This window comes from Neolamprologus brichardi, chromosome 10, assembly GCF_056152115.1.
Source record: "Neolamprologus brichardi isolate AB-2024 chromosome 10, ASM5615211v1, whole genome shotgun sequence".
Lineage (NCBI taxonomy): Eukaryota > Metazoa > Chordata > Actinopteri > Cichliformes > Cichlidae > Neolamprologus > Neolamprologus brichardi.
Window position 1 is genome coordinate 24,568,206 of NC_142113.1, and position 15,052 is coordinate 24,583,257.

Here is a 15,052-nt window from a genome sequence, read left to right on the forward strand (position 1 = left end):
CACTAGGCGTGTCCATGCTTACATGCATTCATGCATGTATACGAGTATTGATGTGTGTGTGTGTGCTCGTATGTGTGTGTAATTGGGGAGTGGGCGGGCTTGTTGTGGTGTTGGTGGGGGGTGTTTGGTCCTTTTTTAAACATAGCTGCGTTGTTATGGTTGCCTAGGCTTTGATGTTGCCCAAACCTCCTACTAAGAGGCTCTCATTTTCGGCTCCTGACTCGGGAGAAGGCAATGACTTCCAGATTGGGGGGACCTACAGAGTGCTCGCTACTCAGGATTTACTGCTGGGGTGGGAAGGGTTTTTAGGGGGGGGGTCAAGAAGGGCAGAGGAGGGTGGCTCGATGGCAGAGGAGAGGGTGCGACAACTGTGCTCCGTAAATGTACTCTGCAGAGCAGATAGAGAAAAGGTACTGACATCAGGTCTGCACGTGATGCTCGCTGAAACACTTGCTGGCAATAAACTGTTTGCAGACTTGTTTTCAAAAGTAAATAAATAAGTGATCCGAGAGGCATTATATTTAATAATGCGCTGCATGTAACTGTACTGTGTGGAAGGCAGGATTGTCTGCTTGGCTCGAGCAACGACGGAAGAGAGAGTTGTCAAAACCTGCTGAAGTATTTGATACCGCAAGGAGATTGAATGCGTAAATTAAATGGTTCGCGAGGTTAAATATTCTGGAAGCTAAAAACGTGTGTATGTGTGCATCCTCTCATGTAGATCTGTGTAAATTTCAGTCTCCGTGCAGAAAGTAAGACTTTCTGGCGGTTCGTCAAAATTCTGTCAGCCGTTTCTTTTGCAGAAACACATTAATCATAATCGTGTGCTCAAACACACACAGGCCAGTTTCAGAATTGTTATACATTTCGTATAGCTGCGTGCGTTTTCATGCACGTACATTAATCTCATCTGAAAATCAAGTCTGATCTAGGACAGGACTTTCCATGGGATCAAACAAACACAAATTCTCTGGTCTCTAGTGAGGCACTGCCACCTCATGTTCCCTCTTTCTCATTTTTTTTCTGTCTCTTTTTTTCTGTAGTGCTTCTCTGTTTTGCACTTGCTCTCTGCATGCAGGTGTGGGGAATTTTACCGCGCCTTTACGCTCAGGTTTTTTTTAATCTCCCCCCGCTCCTGTTTACCCATAAACCCAAAGTCATTCACGTAGCGAGAGCGTGTCTGTGCGTCTGGTGCGTGTTGTGCTCGAGACGGTCGACCCTGCCCTCTGACCTCTCTGTGCAAAGCTATGTGTCTTTGATAGTTGGAAAAAAATTCAAATGCACTGCTTAATCAGTGTGAAATGATCATAGGTAACAAAACCTCGGTGTGTTGCTTCTGCATCAAACTGCTGGAGACGGCTTTAGCTTCCACGCAACATAAATAATCCCGGCTTCTCCTCCAGCTTATTCTCTCATAGCCGGATCGTTCCAAACAAAAGCTCAGTTCTTCAATTTTCACTTTCCTTTTGCTCCATCCAGAGCGAGAATGACCCAAATTAAAATGACAAAGGCTTGATTAGTATCAGTATTAGCCTTCAAGAATTTAGTGGTCATAAACCACAGAAAGTGGAAATGACACTGTAGCATAATATAAAACCGACTGTGAATATAAAGTTTGTCAGTTGTCAGGTTTGTATCTGTATCTAGTCAGTAAAATCTCAACTCATTTGATAGCATCATAAGAAAGCTTCTGCACAACAGTTTGATTGCAGCCACTTGAAAGGATCGCATCAGCTCTACTGTCCATACCTTCTATTTAATCATTTATACCTTCTTTTTTCAAATTTCCGCTATGCCAGGGCAAAGGGTGACGGTGAAAGAAAGAGTGAATGAACGTTTTGAAAGTGCAATCTCCATGAAATGTGAGATTAAAGACATTAAATTTAAAAGCACTCTCGAGCGAGAGGAGGCTTTAATTTCCGCTGCAAATCTAAAGAGCTACTTAGTGTGTCATCTGAAAACTAAAGAATACATTAAAGGAGGGGTTTTTTCCCCACTATAAGATCTTCTGAATCAAGGCGTGTGCGTGTGTCTGTGCATTTGTTTGCACACGTGTGTATGCGAGATGCTTCCGTGTGCGAGGGTCAAGGTGGAGGGCCGTCATTACAAACAAGTGATGTCTGAGATCCCATTAATTCTTGTATTCAGCCGCAGATTTCTGTTCAAATAGAGAGGAGATAAAAGGCAGCAACAATATGCTGATAATTCAAAGGCCTTTCAAGTGAAATGAGACTACAGAGACACTGAGGACCACGTTCACGATTTCCTGACGCACTTAAAAAGGTGGTGCTGTTTAATTGTAATTTTTTTAAGTAATCGCGTCTTTGAAGTATTTAAATCTTTGATGTAATCAACAAATAGGAGCTTATTATTATTCAGCGCAGCCGTTCTCGCTGGGGTTCGACACCGAGTTTCTTCTCGTGCACGGCCGGTCGATTGATGTAGTTTACCCGGTTTAACCAGAGCTCGGCCGCTGCAGCAGGAACTCGTGTTTCGTGAGACGTGCGCCAAAACGCATCCTGGCATAGTGACACGGTTACAGGTGGTTCTTGAAACCACAGTAAGAGATTCCTTTTGAGCGTCCTCACACTAAACTGCAGGTTTACCTGCATGTCTCTTTTTAAAAGTAGTGAGTTTAGAAGCGTTGCTGCACACCACAACAAACTCCCATCAGCAGTGAATGCAGATTAAATCAGCAGAAGAGGGGATGTGAATGCACCGAGAGATAAATGTATGCACAGCTATGCATTTTTAGGTGCACCCACCTGGTCAGTCACCGCAGAAAGAGGGCGTGGCTGACATTGTTTCCCGGCAACACAGATTCTGGGTATCTGATAAGACCACAGACTGGCCTTGAGTTACGATCAGCACTTTCTATAGGCGAAAGGGCCCATATGCATGTTATTATCCTATTAAAGAAATAAACTCAGGGTTCAGTTGGCCACAGTTAACTCCCCCCCTTCCCTCTGTATTTAATATTGATCTGTACCATAAATTTATAACGCTTGGATGTATCTCAGTCTGAAGTGGTGGGTAACTCAACTGTTGCAAATTAAAGGGTGAATGAACTTTTCCCTCATCTGTTTGTCTGCGCGTGCACCGACACATGTGTGTCTATTTCTTTTCCTTTTTTTTCTTTCTCCAATTTACCAAAAACATAGCTGCAGGTTTACAGTCTCGGAGATGTCTTTTGCGTGTGTGTGTCCCACACATGCATGTACACGCTTGTCTGTTTCAGCAAAGGTAATTATGTGTAAGTTATGTGTGCGTGCGGGGGGTTGGGTTTTTTTTTTTTTTTTTTTTTAAACACAGAGGGGTTGATAATTATGGGTTAAATGAGTGCTCTCAGTCAGCCTCCCTGAGTGTGTGTAAAAAAAGGAAGGCACAGCGAAAGCCACTTCAAGGCCGGCTAATTACCCCAAGGAAGAGAGGAAACATAAATGGACGATTTTGCGGCTATAATGTTACAGCAAAACGGCTAAATCAACCTCAGCACGTGAAACAGAGCCACAGCTACTTTTGAAGGCTCCTAGCAGCCCTGAGCACATGTGCGTATGTGTGCGTGTGCGCGCATGTGTGCATTTTCGCCCCATATATGAAGGATCTGCCGAGAAGCAGAAGATGTGCGTATGTGTCTGTACGCAAACTGTATGCGAGTGTGATTTGTGTGCAGAAAAGTCACACTTGCTGAGTATTGATGTTATTTAGCCTCTGCGTTTCTGTCCCAGGCGGTCTTTTTTCTGTAACGTGAAGAATCATGTAGAGTTTTGTTGGTGCTCATGAACATTCATTGCCTTACTTGTGGTTTTGACTCCTATTACAGGAAAAGTTTTTTTTTAATGTCATGCAACCTTTTTACCAGCTATACCAGTTCTGAAACTTTTTCTAGTTTTCCCCCAACCAAAGGCCTCATCTAACTCTACTGTTCATATCAACCCTTGTGAATAAAAAAGGACCCAAATTCAATTTTAGTGAAGAGAGAGAGAAGAAGAAAAAAAAATCAGCATGCTATCTTTGCAAACTCTTGTTTATTTTCCCTGCATAAATCACATTCATTCGACACAGCGCTCCATATTTTTCCACTAGGTCATCCAGGCAGTAGTTTTACACCCGGTGCAGTTTGAGAACCTCCGCATTCTTATGCCACTCACCGCCAGTGCCAGTTGCATCGTTTGGGGATTTTCCCTGCAAAATGTCAGTGATACTGCTGAATGTGAAGAAAAAATGCAAAAATAAAATGCTTCCTTTTCCTTGGATAGAGTTGTGTGTCGCTCATAAAACGGTGTTGATAACAAGAGACGATTTATGCAAATCAACCACATCAATAACTTCACAGAGAGGCGACGTCGAAGAACATTGATTATCTTATTTGAATGCAAAGTTCTGCTGGGAAACTTTGACATTCATCTGACATGTGGACTCATCATTGTCATTGAAGAAAAGCATTGCCTTACAGCAGAGGGCTTTGTTTAGCACGACAGGGCGCCCTGCCGCTTCACAAAGACAATTTTTGCAATTTTCTTGGCTGGTTCGTTGTAAGATCTATGACAGCGCAGCTTTTCTTCAATGCAAAATATTATTTTGTAAATCAAAAAATTACAGTTTTTTCCAAATTGCAGAAAGTTACCGCTCCCATCTCGCAATGAAACATCTGAAAATAAACACAGAACAAAAGGAACTGCATCAGCTTTATAGAACGAAACAGATCTCAGGTACTTACATTGTATTCCAGTATATTTATAACATGACAACCGGACATTGACCCTTTTCCCTTTTTTTGGTCATCTCCATAATTTCCTCATAACTGCTTCAATCCATTGCTCATACCGAGGCTGCTGGCTTGTGGCTGCCTCACAGTACTGAATAGTTTTAGCTTTAGCTAAAGAGGTTGAGGGTGATTTAAGTGTCTGATTAGGTTTGTTGTTACAAATAATTTGCGTGGTGGTTCCCCCTGTGGTTTACTTTGGCGAACTTTGCTGTGAGTGAACTTTCTTCACTCACAGTGAGGAGTTTCCACGCTAATGACATGTGAGCGTGTGACCGTGAACACACACGTGACCATTTCCCTGCACCGCACTGCGCGTGTTGCAGACCGGCAAACGGACATAAGGGAGTCTGACCAGCACAAGTCGAGAGTAGCAGGAAAAGACAGAAAGCAAAAAGTTTTGACTCAGCCGTCAGACACCTCAAATCACGATCTCTTTTAACAACCGGAGGATTCGCCAGAGTGCAACCCTCAGCGCAGTCCAGATCTATCCGGTAGTTGGCTGCGGTTTGTAACAGTGTGGCTGATTGGTGTTTCTGGGAATGAAAACGCCATCAAAGCAGCAGAAGGGTCATTAAAAGACAGACGTTTGAGAACATCTGACCCCAGTGAGTCATAAGAAGTAGAATGCCTTAATGGAGATTTTTAGCATTTAGAAAATGTGGAAAAGAACACAAATGAATAATTTAACTTACATGTGGCCCGCCACATTAAACTAAAAAAAACAATTGCTTGCCAGAAGCAATTTTTTGTATCCACGTCTGTCTGTTTTGTCTCAGAGTTACTTTTATGTTCCCATAAATGTCAGTTTCCCATCTCTAACTTGAAAGGGCCAATGCAGTCACCTCGTTTGAGCTGATGCAGTGTTAATGTCCAACCTTCACAAGACCAGCTGTGTAGACTTCTGTGTTTTCACACATCCATCCTAAGCTGGCGAAGTGCAGACAGTCCCCTTTCCGTCTTCGACCCCACATGATTAACCACATGACATGCAAACCAGCAAGGCGATGCAGCTCCCCTGCCCATCTTCATTGATAAAATACTGGTCTGCCGGGTCATAACCTTAAAACCTACTCAGTGTTTGACGCCTGCTGATTTCATTCTCTTGCCTTTGTTCTCGGCCTCTAAGGTGATGAAAGAGGCTTTTTGTACAATCCTTAAACCACGAGGTTTGTCCTCCGTCTCACTGTTTCTTCAGATCATTATGAATGCAGGTCATATTATCACCACATTTCACCTTCCTACTATGCTACCTGCTCCCCTGCACTTCTTCCCCCCCACCACCATCACCAGCCCCATCCTCACACCTCCCCTTCGGCTCTTGAGAACAGAAGCAGCCAGTTTTGTTTTCACGGCATTAAAAAGCGGTGTAGCAGTTCTGAGATCTGAGCTCCGCTGCCGGTCGTGCAGCATACACATGAGGGTCCGTTTCCGCACATGTGTGTGCGCACGCGTGTGGTCAGTGCGAGTCTTTAAGATGCTGATTGATCGGAAAGGAGCGGTTTAAAGTGTGTGTAAATGTGCAGTGTAGCAGTGTGGAAGCTCTGCCTTTAAGTGATAAGGTGCTCGCTTTGTAACTCAGTGGGGGGTCTAGCGAGCAGCAGCAGATCTGGCCCTCTGCACTGCTGATGTTCCACACTTCACACACATGCAAATAAATCTCAGTGTCCAAAATAAAATCGCTTGGAAAACTTCTCTCTCTTTTTTTTTTATGTTCGTGCCGAGGAAAATTAGCGCCTCTGCAGAGCCTCACATTTACACACATCCACCTGCTCGCAAACACACTGATACTCACACAGAACAGCACTATTTAATCTCCCCAAGAAAACAATACCAGTCCACACAGGGCCTGCTTCAAATGAATGCAGTGAAATTCTGTCCAAGGCCGGCCGCTTAGCTGCTTCCAACTTTGCAAACCGCTGTGACATATCGTATGTCAGCTAGCATGCCGCGAGCATTAGTAATAACTGGATTTCACGTAAGTTATTGAAAGCCATTTGTAAACAGAGACATGAAAGCAAACAAGCTCACACGCAGCCTCACTTGATCATCAAAGACTTATCGATCAAATAGTCCTCCTCCTGCACCTCCTCCTCCGCCTCCCCGCTCCACTGAAAACCAGTGTGAGCGAAGTACGGCCCATCTGTTTTGTTCCCAACCGTGTTTAAAATGTCCAGCTTTCTTCCTTTTCTTTCAGCCTTGGATGAAGTATAAGTGCACGCAAACCCCCCCCAAAATTCAGAGACACTTAACATTTGCATCTTCTTCCATCAGTGAATTATTTAAGAGGAGAACGCAGATTTTTAAATAATTCTTTTCATGTCTGGCTGCATCTTGTTATTTCTTTTGTAAGCAAATGAACGAAAGGAAAACTCGTGTAATTGCAAAGCTCTTTGATCGTGTTCAGCAGCGTTGGGCCGAACGGCTGATTCTGAATCTTAAAATCTCAAAATGCAGTTTGCAGACATTATTTGTAATTGGAATAATATAGATTCTGTGATCAAATTAAGATACATCTGGTTTTCCTGACTTGATTCCAGACAACTTGATTAGCCAAACTTAAACAAATACTTTTGGGTTTTTTTTCCTTTTCAATGGGTGTATCTTAGATTATATCATCCTGGGTCTCTTTTATGTCTGTCACATGCAAAAGTCTTTATTTTTGCTTGGAAAATGTGAATTGTGCAAAATGTTCTGACATAAGGCAAAAACAGAGTTTTTTCTACTACTCAGGCTTCTTGAAGGATATTCAAAGTTCTTCTTGCATCTAAATTAATTTGTGTTGTTGTTGTCGTCTCATCAACAGTCTAACAAAGTCTCGGTGGTACAGCAGTCTCACGGGATGCACCCGCTGACCTCCCTCCTGCCCTACAGCAACGATCACTTCAGCCCGAGTTCTCCTCACCTGCCCACAGACATGAGCCAGAAGACAGGTGAGAGCACACGTGCACACCTATTATAGAAACATTGTGCACACACTGTTAGTGGAGGCTTGCGCATGCGGACGCAGCTAAACAGGCGTAGTTTTGGAGCTGAGTTAGATTTAAAAAGTCTCTCTACACAAGTGCAAGTAAACACAGACGTTCTCGGGACATCTGCCGAATAGTCGCTGAAACCCCGGTCCGCATACACACTGTTTGTGCTGTTGACACATCATTTGTCACATCTGTGCAGATGCAGCACACACACGTTTGTCACTTCACCAGAAGCACACACGAGAAATGTAATATTACAAATTTAATCCAGTAATATTTTTGCGCACTCCCTCTTTCATGTGCACGCACACAGTATTTCTTTTTTGGCTCCCCCCCCCTCGCCTGGAACATGGACACACATAGAAAGACACAGGCACGCACTCCGTGTGTGAAGTGGCAGCATCAGCTCCGTCAGCCTGTGGCGGTCTCATGGCTTCTCTGAAGTGGCCTGCTCTTCTGAAGGGACAGCCAGCCACACACACACTCACACAAAAAGATGGAAACAATTAGGGTGACAATCGCACAAACCATTGCAGCAGCGCACACAAGGTTCTCCTTAGCAAGCACTACACATACAAACACACACTCTCCTCTGTTTGGAAGGCACAAACAAACACACCCTGGCATTTAAAACACTATCGGGTTTTGGACCTGCCTGTGGCAGGGCCTGGAGGGTGGCACAGTGGGTTTGTGCAGCATTTCGCTTTAGTGCGAGATGTCACAACTACCGGCCACGTTTGCTGAACATGTTCCCCAGAAGATGGCTCATCAAGCTCCTCAAACATATGCAGGTTACTGGTGATTTCCTTTTTATTTTAAACACGCCATGTGGATTAACGTGTTTATGCAATTGCAATGGTTTTTGTTCTTGTGCAACCTCGCTGGAACGGTGAATACTCTTGTTAAAAATAGCCAAAGCTTAAATAAGGTCCATGTGAGCCATGTGAGCTAAGCACTCTTATTACTCCTGTTAACGCTCATTTTTTAAAATAAAAAATTGCCTCTGCATGAAATCAGTGATTGTTGATTTCATGGATGAAGACTCCAGAAACCTGCTGTTCAGGCCTTTAGCCAATCAGAAGAAAGTTGTCTTAAAACAGCTTGTTTCAGACACAGTGAGAACTGATGCACCAAGGGCAAACATTAAGATAAATAAGCATTATTCTGACCCTCGAATCATGCAAAGCTACTCTGTAGTGCTCTTTAACCTTACAAAGGGAGAGGAGGAGAAATGCAGAGTTCTCACACATGGTGGCTGACTAAAGTCGTGATCATGTATGTCAGTGGGGGAAACTTACAGAGAAATGAAACTATAAGAAAATTTATTTAGTTATTATTTGATGTAATTCTGTGGTTTCTTGGTAAAGTGTGAGCACCGCTGGAGATAGAAGTTTCGGCTCACAGTAACAACCAGACGCTCATATGAAAACGCGCCTGTGAACGAGGGGTGTGAAGAAACCTAAATATTTCTTTTTGTTTGTCGTGCTTTACATTGTAAAACAACAGTCAAGAGTGTTAATGATCCCCTGTGAACACAATCAGTCACAAAGAAAGATGAAAAGTGTAACGGTGACATGTGCAGAACATAGCAAAAGGTGCTAAAAAAAAGATCGACATGCAGTGTAGCTATCCCACGGTTCAAAGAAGTTACAGTTTAATGCTGCTGAGAGCCTTAAAATTGTCGTCCTGATGTGGAGATATGAAATCCAGTGGTCTTCTAGCGCTGCCTGGATTTTCCTCAGGAAATCATTTATAAACTCTCTGAAGTTTACAAAGTCTGTGCGAGATTCATTGAAGGATTTTGTCCTCTGTGGTAACGTCCAAGAGAGAACAGGAAAGAGGAGGAAACAGGCTGAGAGCGAGAGACGAGAGTGAAGAACAGACTGGAAAAAAAACATCACAGAGAACAAAAGTCTTTTATCGGCTCCGATTAGGTGTGAGACAGCGCGAGACCTCGGGCGATCTCCTGCCTGTTCCGTCTGGAAATCCCCCTTTTTCCTCCAAACACACTCCCGCTTGTCTGGCTTAGAGAGTCTGTGTGTCTTTGTGTGTGTGTGTCTAACACGGTGACTCAGCCCGTAATGACAGACTGAGCCACCTGTTTGTTACTTACACACACACAAACACACACTAACACCTGGCTGCCACATCTAACCTTTCTCAGACCATCTCACCTGAATTATTTTGGCTACGCTTCCACAGAGGAACACCGTGGTGCACGCACGCCACCTTACCTCACTTCTCTTTTTGTCTGTCAGCTGATCACAGGTTCGGGGGTTACCTCACCAGTGATGTCAGTGTTTGGCGCACCTTTCTTCCTCTTTGTGCGTTGCTTAAAGGGGAAATAAAGGGACCTGAGCTATTTCTTTGGTTTTATATGTTAACTCTTGAGTGCTCGGTCTCTGGAGGCTTTTTTGGCCTTTGACCCTTCATCTTTACACGTGTCTATTAAGCCTCCATTGCAGACACGGACAGCTGGCACGCCCCAGGAGTCAATCCTGTTATTCTAGGTGCTTGTGTAGTTGGTAAATGTTAAAGCAAATTCTTCCCAACAAGTCTGCGCAGTCACAAAAAGCAGGAACACACATTGATGTATACACGAATCCTCCCACTAACCACCTGATAACGTTTACCTAAGAGGTCCCAAGTGGACTTGCACAGCAAAAGTTTAACCCATGCTTACGTAATTTAATCACAAAGTGCTACTTGCTCTGTACTTGCTTTCCCCTTGAGTTTTATCATTGAAGTTGACACGAGGAGGCTAGCAGTGTGCCAGAATCTGTCGTTTTTCTAAAGAATACGTTTTGGCAAAATCCATTTCCTTTCTAATATCTCGACAGCTAAAGTTACCCGCATCAGTCTGGTGGAGCATTTCGTGACACTAGCACTGTAACGGAAGTATCAGATTGCAAACTTTTCTCAAGTTGACTCCTATAATCTTGGTCACCTGTGCTCGGTTTGTGTCAGACACAAACATGATTCATGCTTTGGACTGTCAACATGGTATCCTCACCTCAGTTCAATCATCAGTCCAGTCATTCCAATTTTTAAAATCACAGCTGATGGAGGAAAATAACACCAGCCTCGGCGAGGGGGAAAAATGCATTGATTTTCATGCTGTGGCTGCTTTTGGAGTTTCTGTTTTCTGTGTGAAAAAGGGTTAGGGATGGGGTTACCTGCCACCCAGTTAAGGTTGTAGCATGTTTAATAGAGTATAAAATCCCAGCCTTCAACGTGTGCTAGTATGTGGGGGTCCATTTGGGTCGGGCTGACATAAATTTGAAAGTGAGGCTTCATGCGAACTTCCCCGTATTGGTCCGGTTTGAGACTACGCTACAAGGGCAGCAACTGTGCATGCATTCTCCAAGCACACACCAGCGAACGCAACTCTAAGTCCTCTGTGTGTCTACAGGGCTGCATGTAGCTCCTCTGTAACAAAGCCTTGCATTACATGGAAATTTTTATTGATAAATCAGAGGTGAAACACATTAGTCCACTCAATAGTCTGAAATCAGCTGAGAAACTGGCTAAAAAGTGTCCTGCGGCGAGGCTGCATGTTGTCTTTGTGTTTACCCATGTATTTCTGGAGAGTTTATGTAAAAACACACTTGTGCCTGACTGCTTATCTCCTGTGAAATTGTTTTATTGGCATCACAGAACGTGCAGGCCCACTGCAAAACCTCAGTAATATAAAACAGGTAGCCGATAAGATAAGACGTATAAGCTTCTGTGCTACAGCAGCCAAAACACTGAAATAGCTTAAATAAAAATGACACCGCTCAGTAAATAATATACAATAAGAGATTAAGATGAAAATTACACAAAAGAGAGAGAAGCTCAGTTAAACAACGAGGTCATTTATACAAAACTCTGTTTATGCTTTTTTATTTTGCTTTTAGTTGAACAGTTAACAAATTATGGTTACAAATTTCCTCTGGATTTCTTGACCTTAAGATGACTTTGCTTACTCTCCAGGCTTCTGATTGTTATTGCGTCATCTGCATCACTTCGAGTAAAAGGTCAGGAAGGAGCTGTGATTACAGTTTTTTTACATTTATTTAATCAATCAGCTACTTTTGAATCTTTCTTGTGGCCTTGGGCCTTTCTTCAGAAGCACCGCACCATCGACGTGTGAAAGTTCATCTTTCCTGTTGTTGTTCTGCTCTTTGTGACATCATTAGAGGCAATAAGAAATTCCTGTGAGTGGACGTCAATGTTAATGACAAACATCACAATACTTGTGGGTTTATTTCTGTTTTGTTTTTGTTTTTTTGAAACAGTTAAAGATATAAATGTTCTTTTTTAAAAATCCTTTATTGTACACAGAGCCTACATCTGTCATTTATTCTCACCACACAGTTTACTTCCTCTGTTATTTCCATCACCACCCACTGTCTGTTTTCACTGCTGCCTAAATACGGAGTTGCCTTACCTTTAGCTATATTTCAACTTTACAACCCCCTTAATTTTCCCGTTAATTTCCCCTAAAGTAATGCACATGTTGCATCATCTTTCTCATAGCATGTTTCACTTCTTTTATTCAGTGTATTAAAATTGGCCGTTAAAGTTGTCAGCAGAAAACATAGCGCGGGGGAGATACTTACTTGATCCCCTGCTGAATTTCTAAGTTTGCTCACCCACAAAGAAATGATCGGTGTCTAATTTATTTTATGGTAATTCCATTTTGATGAAGAGAGACAGAAAATCAATAAAAATAAATTTAAAAAACACATAATATAAAAGTTATGAATTGATTTGTATGTCAGTGACTGAAATATGTATTTAAGCCCCTACCACCCAGACACAATTCTGGCTCCTACTGACTGCCTGTGTGGCCCAGTGGAAAACATATTACAATCATTTGATCAGTCAACAATTACAGAAAGAATAAAGCACTTTTTTAAAATACAGAATCAATTTCTCCCATTCTAATCTCTCCACCATCATGTCCAAGACCGAAGAGCTGTCAGAGTAAGTGAGGGACAAGACTGTAGCCCTGCACTGTAGATCTTGGTGAGAAGGTGACACCTGTTGGTGTGATTATTCAGAAATGGAAAGAAATATAAAATGACTATCAATCACCCTCAATCAGGGGCTACATTGCAGGATCTTGCTTCATAGGGTGAGGATGATCATGAGAAATTGATCACGAGAAACTAGGGCTGTGCGATATGACCAAAATCTCATATCCCGATATAAGAATTCTATCGATATAAATCACAAAAATGTCACATTTTCTGTAAATTCTGTGAATCTCGGGCAGCTCGACTTGCGTGAAGTGTTTCCAGCTGCGCGTCATGTACCTGGAGTCGAGTGTTTTAACTGATGCATGAAACTATACATTTTTAGACATAAGTTGTAAAGGCCGCCGTTTTCTTTGTGAGTATTTATTACACGGCGTGCTGCGGGGAAAAGCCTGTTCTAACGTTTGAGTCTAAGGTTTATTTTTTAGCACCTGATGGCTCTTTTTTAATTCTCATCCGCAAATAATCTGCTCTTTCACGTGATTCAGTTTATTTTGAAAAGTCTCAACAGAATCTTGACCTTTATTGTGAAAGGTTTATGTGGAACATAAACAAGCGGACACGCAATGCTGCTACCGTCGTTGTTGCTAACCACAACACATAAAAACAGGCGCTTGTCCATCCGTAGTGGTTATATTAAATATAAGAGAAAGAGAGAACTTTAAGAAATTAATATAGCCACTACAGTGACCATCAAAATGATGAAAAAATATTGCCGTAAACAGTTTATTTTGCGACACCACAAAACAAACGATAGCGTAAAATGAAACGATAGACGTTTTTATATCGTCATCCGATATATATCGTTATATCGAACAGCCCTACGAGAAACTGGCCATCTGCCCCGACCCTCAGCTGATTGGGACAGAAGACCAAAGTAGACCTCAAAATCAAGATGTTTGGAAGGAGAGAAATGCTGAGTATGACCCACAGAACATCATCAGCACAGTCAAGCATGGAAGTGGAATCATTATGATTTTTCCTGCTAAGGGTACAGAATGACTTCACTGGATTTAGGGGCCAATTAATGTGCCAGGTACTGTAAAATCTCCTTCCCTTAGCCAGAATTCTGGAGTTGGGTCATGGATCGGTCTTCCAGCATGATAATGACCCAAACATATCGTTAAGGCAACAAAGAAGTGGCCTACCCATTCTCCAGACATCTGTCCTCCAGACATCTGTCCCTGACATGTGTACAAACCCGGTGACCAACTAAAAGAAATGTTTTACCGTTGTGGTTCCAACAATGGTTTTCTCCACCATGTTATGTTTGTTTCAAACACTTATTTCACTCAATGACATGCAAATCAATTTATAACATTTTTGTGATGTGTTTTGGTTAATATTCCGTCTGTCTCCATTAAAATGAAACTATCGTAAAACAGTTTTTCGGAAGTGAACAAACTTGGATATTCAGCAGAGGATCAAGTAAACATTTCCTCCACTGTAAAACTCCAACCCAGTGAATATTTATGAAGTATTTAGAGAAATTTCAGTGACAGAAAGATCTTCGTTAATCCTAGGTTTAAATTTAGGTGCTGCACAGTCACAGACACTGTCATACCTAAGCCCCACTTTACGTCACAGAGAGACTTAAAATTAGAAGCTGCAGTGGCAATGACAGGAATGGAAGGATAACCAAAGAGCTTGTTAACAACACTGTGTTTTACTCCTGTTTTTTTGCCACCCAAAGTGATAAACTTTAAACAGTCTTGTAATTATCTAACACATTTATTTGTCTGACAGATGAAACAATCATAATGAAAAGGCTTTTTTAAAAAGCAAAAATCATGGACTTTAACTAATTTTCACATTTAGAAAAAAGGCCTGGAACTTCCAACTTTTATACGTCTAATTCACGTTAAGCCTGTTTAAGCTTCAATGTCTTACCAATAATCCATCATTCGTGTAGCACCTTCCAAGCTCAAAAATACAGGTGAAAGTGTTTTACAACCTGGAAAGGAAAGCAGGAAATTTGACTGTCAGTAAATCCAGGAGATTCGAACGCTGCAGTGACCTTTCTGCCGGGTTGTGTTTGACATAGTGTGACCCAGCTGGTCGGCTTAGTAAATTCAGTCATTTCTCCAGTCAAGCGTAACACCGCGTGTGATTCAAAAGTGGAACATTCCCTTTAGATTGGGCAACATCTCGCTTCAGATATGACTGCTTGTAAGTAAAAATTGTATTTATAGCACGTTTGAAGACAAATATCACAAAGTGCTAAACGACAAAAATGGTCAAAAAAGTAAATGAATAATAAGGACAAAAAGTTACGAAGGGCAAGTTTA

The 15,052-nt window shown here is 42.2% G+C and overlaps 1 protein-coding gene across 3 annotated transcripts in view; it reads left to right on the forward strand.

Annotated features, from left to right (window-relative positions):
- The window catches only part of tcf7 (transcription factor 7), a 73,898-nt gene that overhangs the window by 34,376 nt on the left and 24,470 nt on the right, over positions 1–15,052 (forward strand). For all 3 annotated transcript variants that reach the window (XM_035905354.2, XM_035905355.2, XM_035905356.2), the window contains exon 4: positions 7,572–7,698. In XM_035905354.2, the coding sequence (XP_035761247.1) occupies positions 7,572–7,698 (127 nt within the window). The remainder of the gene's footprint in view (positions 1–7,571; positions 7,699–15,052) is intronic.